Source organism: Fonticula alba (assembly GCF_000388065.1).
Source record: "Fonticula alba strain ATCC 38817 unplaced genomic scaffold supercont2.4, whole genome shotgun sequence".
Classification (NCBI taxonomy): domain Eukaryota; order Rotosphaerida; family Fonticulaceae; genus Fonticula; species Fonticula alba.
This window is the reverse complement of record NW_009242974.1, coordinates 1,636,078-1,644,642: the sequence shown is the minus strand read 5'-3', so window position 1 is coordinate 1,644,642 and position 8,565 is coordinate 1,636,078. Positions and strand designations below refer to the sequence as shown.

The following is an 8,565-nucleotide window of genomic DNA, read 5'->3' as shown; positions in this document are numbered from 1 at the left end:
CCGCCCCCCCGCATCCCCGGGCCCACCCCCCCTCTCTTACACCGATCCCCGACTTTGAAGGACCCACACGCACATGGGTGGGTGGGGCATTTTCTTTCCGAGCGAGTGGCTCCTGTTTGTATGTCTTTTTTTTTCTTCCCATTCTTCAGGCTTGTATTTATTTGTGAGGAGGCACACGATTGTATGGCCACGCCGCCGATGTTTCCATTCGGGCCGGACACACAGCGCGGCGTGCGTCATCACGCGAGTCAGTTGTTAGAGCTGAGGACCGTCTTGGTCAGGGCATTCGGGCCGCGGGATGCCCGCGCAGCCAGCACATCGCCAACCGCCGTGCGGAAGCGCTCGATGTTGTAGTCCACCAGGCCCTGGCGCCCGGACAGGGCGTCCGACCGGGCCAGTCCCACCAGCGCCAAGTGGCGATTCACCTCACGCAGAAGCAGGGTCATGCCATTGCTCAGTTGGATTTGCGCATCGGCACTCGAGGGGTTGTACTCCGGGGCGTCGGCGTCGGGCTCGCCGCCGCCGGTGGCCGAGCCACCCACCGCGTCCGAGCCAGAAAGACCGGTATGCTGGAGCTGAGCCGCAAGGGCATCCGTCGAGCTGGACCTCTTCCCCGCATCAGAGGGATCATCGTCAAAGCCCAGGTCCAGGTCCGAATGGCCATGGTGGTGGTGATTGTGATGGTGATCATGCAGGGCGCCATGCGCATGCGAGGAGTGGTGGTGGTGATGGTGGTGGTGATGGTGGTGGTGGTGGTGATCCGGGGGGTGCACGCCCTCCGACCCGGTGTCGGGGGCCTGATGCCCGGCATCCGGCAGGGCCCCGGCTCCGGCCTCCATCGAGAAGGGATCGGCCAAGTCGGGCGCGCCATAAATGCACGCCATATCCAGCACGACGTCAATCATGTCGCTACATAGCTCATACGTTTGCATGTCCACCGGCGAGGAGTCGGTGGCAATGTAAATCTTCGACACCGCATCAAAGAGGAAGGCCTTCTCGATGCCGGAGTTCTGCACCATCGGAGCAAGGGAGCGGGCGACCGGGCGGCAAGTGCCCGGGGGGAACGCGACGACGGAGCACCGGACAGAGGGGACAGCACATGCGCATGTGTGAGCACGCGCAAATATACATCCGGGCGGAGGGAATGCGAGAGGTGTCCACATACCGAGCACAGGTGGTTGAGCAGATTCTCCAGGGTCGGCAGCTGGGGGATGAGCTTCTGCACCACCTTGGAGAAGGCCTCGAAGATGGAATGGTCATAAATGGAGGTCAGATGGAAGGCCAGATGGATGGTGTCCAGGTGCGAGTCAGCCAGCTCATCCGTGGCACGCTGCTGAATGTCATGCTGTGTCTCTGTGGGCCCGAGGTCAGGGGGGGGGGAGAGAGTGGCGGGCAAAGAAAGAGGGCACAGGGTAAATGTGCATGGACAGGAGGGTCAGCTCCACATAGCCACACAAATGTCTGGAAGCTCGGAGTGGAGGCGGAAAAAAAAAAAAAGAAAGGAACGGTCCGCCGCCTGCTCACCCGGCCTCCAGCCACTAGCCCAATGGCAAGGCCCGCCGGCCCGCCGCATACGCACCCGCCTTGATCTCATCATTCAGCCCGTCCACCTTGTGGATGAACACCTCGAAGGCGATGTTCGGATTGACCCGGTATGCCCGGACCACCGTGGCATGCAGACGGCTCAGAGCCTCGATGTACTCATCCTGCGCGTCAATCACGAAGACCAGAGCCCCGCAATTGCTGAAGATACGCGCCGCGTCGAAGGAGGGGTCGAAAAAGTCAATCTGTCCGGGAAAGTCCCACACCTGGAACTGGACCAGGGACGAGTGTGACACATCGCTGCGGACCACCTTGCTGGTGGACTCCAGGAAGAGGGTCTCATTGGGGGACATCTTGTGGAAGACAACCTTCTGAATGGAAGACTTACCGGAGCTGAGGGTGGGGCAGACCGAGGCGAGGGGTGATGGGGCCATGTGTGTGAGTGCATGTGGCCGGGGGAGGGGGCTGCAGGGAGGAGCGAGTGCGTCACGCACCACCGGAGGCCCATCAGCAAGATACGTGGGCGGTCGTCAAGGGTGGTGTTGCCACCGGCAGCCACCGACGGGCACACCTCATGGTCGCCATCAAGGTCGTAGCTGGGCATTTGGGGGCGGTGAGGGAGCGGGAAGGATGGCGTGGGGTCAGAGGGGAAGGGAGGGAGGGGCGCCTTGGCACCGTCAGGCAGAGTGGCAAGCTGTGAGGGGGGGGGGGGGGGGGAGGATGCGCACCCGACATCTTGTTGGTAGGATATCCCGTAGTCGCCAGCTCCGTCATTGACTCCGTAGTCGTCGTATGACTTCCGGGCGGGGGAAAGGAGTGTCAAGTCAGCGGGGGAGACGCCAGGGCGAGAACACGGGCGTGTGGGTGTGTGTGTGTGTGTGTATGGGGGGGGGGGGTGCCAGGACGATACGCACGGACATGGGCGGATCGGGACCGTTGATTGCGCGCTGGTGGCGTGAGGATCAGATCAAAGGCGGAAGGGGAGAGGACAGAGGGGCGGAGGGGGGAGGAGACGGCTGAGGGATGTGGGCGGGGAGAGATGGGGGGGGGGGGGGGGGGGGGGGGGGAGAAGGTGTTGTGCCTTCGGTGGCCTTGCCCCCGGCTGGGGGCCGGGGCGCCGATGAATACCCCGAGACGGCGTGATGTGCGCGTGATCACTCTCCGCGGGCAGCCGATCGTTCTTGTCTCCGGCATTTTCACGTCGCTCTCGGCCCCAGGCCCACTGAGATTCGGGCAGATCGGGCTGCAAGCCTGCGGGATCCCTCTCCCGGCCTGCACATGAGAGAGGAGCGCCCTCCTCCGGGTGCTGGCTCTGCGCCATGCTCCTCGGCGGCCAGGACTTCGCGACACGGCGCCCCCCCCCCTTCCGGCCGCCTGGCACAGGAAGAGCACGGTATGCACATTTGTTGGTTATATATTGATTGTTTGAGTCCGATGGGGTTGCCCCGCCTCTCTTTTGCCGGCGTGCAGGCGCATGCTATTCCCAAGGACACACACACTCGAGGGGGATGGCGGGGGCGGGGGACAGGCAGATGCGAGCCACTGACTACATCGTGGGGAAGCTTTGCCTCGACTCCCGGGGGTGGGGGAGGAAGGGGAGGGGGGGGGGGGAGGGAGGAGGCAGAGGGAGGATGCAGACACGTGTGTATGTGTGACATGGGGCTCGTGCGGTTGCGCTATCCGGTGCCTACTCGCATCCTCCGTCCCCCCCCCCTGGCCCTGCCTACCCGCCGTCCTTCAGCCCAATGAGCGTGTGTATGTGTGTGTGCGCACGCGTGCAGATGCACGCAGGTAAACCCGCACAGGGGGGCAGCACCACCACCTCCATCAGTGCCCGGGACCGGACATTTGCCCAGCAAGATTGGCCATCCACTCCGGCCGGCTGATCATGCGCAGGTGGTTGAGAATCTGGTCGGCCGAGGGCCGACGGTCGGGCCAGGCATCCCAAGCCTGATCGACCACCGACGCCAGCTGGCCGATGAGCTTGGAGCTGAGCTCCAGGTCCGATTGCAGGGGGAGCAGCGGCGGGCGCTCGCCACTGAGGACCCGCTCGAAAAGTGCCCGGGGCGGAACGCCTGTTGGCAAGGGACAGGGATGGTGAGAAGGGGTCAGTGGTGGCATGGCGCACGGGGCAGGGGCTCGGCCGGGCGGAGGGGGCAACAAAGGGGGAGGCACAGAAAAAGCCCCTCTCGCAGGGGCAGGCGCGGATCCTGGGCAGAAAGCAGCAGGTCAACCGAGACGGAGGTGTATAGGCGCAGGCTCACGCGCACGCACCCTTCCATGATGGCCGACGGGTGAGCAGCTCCGACAGCAGCATCCCCAGAGCGTAGATGTCGGCCGGCCGGCGGGCCTCCTCCTCGACCATGATGCGCTTTCGATGGGCAATCAGCAGCTCGGGAGCGGCGTAGCGCGCGGAGAGCCCATGCACGCCTGCGCGATCCTCGATGGTCAGGGCCGAGGGGACATTGATGTTGCGCGCCACGCCGAAGTCCCCGATAAAGGCCCGGATGGCGGACGGATCGCCGCCGACCGTGCTCCCGAGGAAGATGTTACTGGGCTTCAGATCGCAATGGGCGATGCCGGCCGCATGGATGGTATGCACACCGGCCACTGGGAGCGGCACGCGCATCAGCGGCGGGCCCGGGCAGCGAGCAGTTCCATGGTCAGTCAATTGGTCGGGGCATGAAGTGCGTGCGGGCGTGCGCGTGCGTGCGTGTGTGTGTGTGTGTGTTTGCGTGTGGAGGAAGTCGGGCGGGAACACCATGGGCGGGGGACTCCCCCTCCGGTAGGAGAGCAAGGTCTCGTACCAATCTGCAGGCTGAGGCTGAGGATGAGCTGCTCATTGAGGCGGGTTTTGGAATCGCGAATGAGCGTGCGCAGGTCGCTGGTGTAGTACTGCATCACCAGGCACGGCGGGGTCATGCAATAGCCGATCATGCGCGCGATGCCCGGCTTGTCCGATAGGGCCCACATGATGGCGATTTCATTGTTGCGCTGTACGCGCGCCTGGATGGCCGCCTTGGCCGGGGCATTCGGGCCAGGCACTGTGATGGCGTGCGACGCCCCCGGGCGGCATCCAACAAGCCACAAGGGACATGGCATGGTCAGTGTCACACGGCAGAGGGGAACAGAGAGCGAAAGAGAGGGAGGAAGGGGACGGAAGAAAGGCACGCGGGATACCTCCCCTCCACGCTCTTGCGAGAGGGATGTATGCCAGAGAGAGAGAGAGAGGGAGGACCATGGGAAAGAAAAAAAAACCCCACCAAAACCATGGAGAAAATGACCCCCGGCACACATACCATTGAAGATCTTCACCACGGCCTGATCCACATTGAAGCGCTGGTTGATGGGCTCGTTCAGCACATGGCACGAGTAGATGCGGGCCTGGCCGCCCCGACCCAGGGGCTTGATGCCGCTGAGCTCCAGGTTGTCCAGGATCTTCTTACTGGTGGGGTCCAGAGACACGGGCTCCGGGAGGGGATCACCGGCGGCCGCAGCCACGGTCGGGTCCTCCTCCTCCTCCTCCTGCTGGTCCAAATCCACCTGGCGGCCGAACTGATCGACAATGCGGATGTCATCCACGAAATCCAAGCACACGGACCCCGGCAGCGAGAGCTCCAGGTCGGTGTTGAGCACGGTCATTTCCTGGTCCAGCTGCGAGTCCGAGCCGCTGGTCCCGGAGTCCGCCATGGAGTACCCATCCATGCCGAGCTTGTGGGCCTCGGTTTGGCGGAGATGCTGCCGCCGCCACCAGCGCAGCATGGCGAAAGCCACGCCCACCACCACGGCCACAATCAGCAAGATGATGATGGTCACCATGAGGGCAATGATGAGCGACGAGGAGGAGGACACTGGCCACGCCGGCGGCACACGACACATACATGGGCACAGACAAGGGGCAGGAGAGAGAGAGAGAGAGAGGAGCGCAGGGGCACCATGTGTCAGGGTCAAGGAGGAGCAGGAGCAGGAGCAGCAATGGCAGCAATGGCGCGACCGCAGGGACAAGAGACAGGCCTCCAACCATGTCGGATGTGCGCATGTGCCTGTGTCAACAGGCCGCCGCCCACTCGCCCGCCCGTAAGGTGACCGATCCCGGGCCGGGCAAAAGCACACGCAGGATGGCCAGGCAGGGAGGACGCACGCTCGTCGGTGTAAATGCGACAGTCCTGGCGGAGGGGCCCATCGCAGGAGATGCAATCCTCGTGGCAGGGCAAGCACGTGGCGTTGTAGGAATAGGTGTCCATCGGGCAGGCGGCCACGCAGGCACCCGCATGCAGGAAATTGATGGCACACCTGGTGCACTTGAGCCGAGGCGGCGAGTCCAGCGGGGCTGCGGTGGGCTGCCCCGTCGGACCGTCACCGGCCCATGTGCATTCCCGACAGTCATCCGGGCACTTGAGGCACAGAGACCCGGTCTCGAAGAAGCCCAGGCCCGGGCACTCCCACGCACAGTGCCCGGTCACCGTGGTGCTCAAGGCATCCTGCGGCGGATCCAAGGACAGGGTGGTGGCCGCCGTCGAGCTGGCCGACGGGGATGCCACGAAAAGCCGCGAAGCCTGGCAGGCGGTGCACTGGTCGAAGGAAGGCCCGGAGCAGGAAACACAAGAGGCCGGGCAGGCCGAGCAGTAGTGCAAATCCGACCCCGAAGGAAGGGCCACGGTCTCCGGGAAATGGCCGCCCGGACAGGCGGTCATGCAGGATTCCCGATCCGGCGAGTGGACAAAGCCCGCGGCGCACACCATGCAAAAGGCGCTCGACAGATGGCAATCACCGCACCCGGCATCCTGGCAGGGGCGACAGCGGCCCATGAGCGGGCCGGTTCCCGGGGGGCAGGTTTCCAGGCAATCCATGTGAGGAGTGGCCGGGGGAGGGGGGGTGCCACTGGCCGACGTGCCATCGGCCACCTCGGCCAGCAGGAAGGACGACTTGCAGCTGAGACAGGACCCGGTATCCGGGTTGCATCCGTGGCATGAGGAGTTGCAGGGCAGGCACGGGCTACCGGCCGGGGCATCCGGCAGCCGGAAGTGCCCGAAGGGACAGCCCGCATGGACGCACTGCATGAAGTTCGAATTGTCCGAGGCCGGGCTCAGGGCGAACCCCCGCGAGCAGACCACGCAAGACCCACTGTTTTGACATGTGTCACAGCCGATGGGGCAAGCCACGCACAGGGTGCCAGCCGGCATGCTGGGGCTGGCTTCATTCAGCCGGAAGCCCGGCTCACAGCCCCCATTGGCCGGCAGGCAGTCACCCCCGGCCAGGATGTGTCCCGGCTCGCAAGCCAGGCACACATCCGGGAAGTTGTCCATGCACTCGCTGCAGTGGGGATTGCCGCAGGCGGTGCACCGGCCAGGGACCAACTCGTAGGCCGTCCCCGGCGGACAGTCCGGCTGGGTGCCCTGGCAGACCCCGTCCATCAGGAAGTGCGACCGAAGGCACTGCAGGCACCGGGTGGGCTCTTCGCACCGGGCGCAATTGCTCGGGCAGGCCTGGCAAATGCCCTGGGCATTGAGGAAGCGCCCGGCCGGGCAGCGCTCCAGGCACCGGCCCACCGGCTGGCCGCCGGCCTCGGTCGGATCGTCGGTCGGCACCAGCGACATTCCCAGCCGGCAGGTGAGACAGTGGAAGGAGAAGGGCCCGATGGCCGTCAGGCAGTGGGGATTGTCGGTGACGATGTCGGAGGCCATCGATGCCGGGGGGTCGATGGCGCGTCGGGCCATCAACTCGCCGGGGCCCGGCTCCGGGCACGCGTATCCCATGGGAATGTCGTCGTAGGGCAGCCGGTTGATGTCGAATTCGAGGCAGTACTGCCTGTCGGCCTTTTTGCACATCCCGCTCTCAATGCAGAAGCCCTGCCTGGTGAGCAGGCGGCCTTCCGGGCAACTCAGGCAGCCGGCCACGCGGCCGTGGCAATCTTGCACACTCTGGCAGTAGGCAAACATGCACTGCCCATCGCGGGGAACATGGCCCACCGGGCAGCGGGTGAAGATGAGGGAAAATTCGTTGTTCTCGTCGAGGTGACTTTCGCACTCGGCATCCATGTACCGGAAATCCGGCACGTCGGGCTCCATCTCCAGGCAGGGGGCGAGGTTGCCCGCGGGGTCGGCAAAGTACCCGGGCGGGATGGCTGCCACCGGCCGGCAGTATTCCCCATCGAGCACATGGAGTGGTGGGCACATGTAGGTGCTGCCAGAGACGACAGGGATGCACACCGAGAAGCCGGCCACTTCGAGGGCCGAGTATGAGGGGGCGCATCCGAAGATGCCGGCGTCCGGCTGCCATTGGAAGCCGTAGACCGTTTCGCCTGTGTGTGTGTGTGTGTGTGTGTGTGTGTGTGTGTGCGCGCGCGCACGCGAGGGGGGATGGGGCGAACAGATTCGGTGAGAAAAAGCAGCGTCGTGGAGGACATGGTAACTGGCAGGCAATGCATGGGTGTCTGTACAGGCCCCGGCCGGCCGGGGCCAGTCCCAAGGGCATGGCAGGGGGAACGCACCGAGCCAGAGCAGCTTGCCAGGCTCGCCAGCCAGGGCGGCAGCGGCCAAGGCTGCGACCAGGAAGGCCGCCAGCAGGAGGCCCCGGGCCGGGAGCATGGTGGCGGGGGAGGGGGGAACGGTGGAAGCTCGGAGAGAAGGACAAGGGGGGCAGAGCAGGGAGGCACGACGACGCGAAGAGGGGAGGAGGAGGGGGGAGGGAGGGCTGGAGGGGTTGTGGTCGCGCGCCCCGGGAGATGGCGATCCAAGTATGGGCCTTTTGATCTGGCCCCCGTCGCCCGTCTCTGTTCTTGGAGCCTTCCTGCCTCCTCGCCCCCCCCCCCCCCGGATGGTGGAGGGGGGTGGTTTGGTGCCGGGGCGGTGTTCGAGCGTGGCGGGATCCGCGGGGCCACCCCAGGAGCCTAAGATGCCGGCGATGGGTGTATTTCTCTCCCGAAACTGGCCGCCAGTCGGGCGGGGGCCGCCAACGGTCAAGTGAATGTACACACGCACGCGTTCGCGCGATCGCGTCCAGCCGGCCCGAGGCGAGGGGGGC

General features: G+C 65.2%; 2 protein-coding genes across 2 annotated transcripts; both read right to left on the bottom strand.

Annotated features, from left to right (window-relative positions):
• Positions 1-248: 248 nt before the first annotated feature.
• H696_02895 (hypothetical protein) lies at positions 249-2,582 on the bottom strand (the record flags this gene model as incomplete). Its single annotated transcript, XM_009496790.1, has 6 exons — positions 2,457-2,582; positions 2,271-2,338; positions 2,037-2,138; positions 1,580-1,935; positions 1,166-1,353; positions 249-1,010 (listed from the first exon to the last, which is right to left on the bottom strand). Exons 1-6 carry the CDS (start codon positions 2,460-2,462, stop codon positions 249-251), a joined length of 1,482 nt encoding a protein of 493 aa, XP_009495065.1. The 5' UTR covers positions 2,463-2,582.
• A 561-nt stretch (positions 2,583-3,143) lies between these two features.
• H696_02894 (serine/threonine protein kinase) lies at positions 3,144-8,241 on the bottom strand. The gene is made up of 6 exons (XM_009496789.1): positions 8,033-8,241; positions 5,684-7,843; positions 4,842-5,393; positions 4,350-4,586; positions 3,817-4,152; positions 3,144-3,617 (listed from the first exon to the last, which is right to left on the bottom strand). Exons 1-6 carry the CDS (start codon positions 8,127-8,129, stop codon positions 3,370-3,372), a joined length of 3,630 nt encoding a protein of 1,209 aa, XP_009495064.1. The 5' UTR covers positions 8,130-8,241; the 3' UTR covers positions 3,144-3,369.
• Positions 8,242-8,565: the final 324 nt, after the last annotated feature.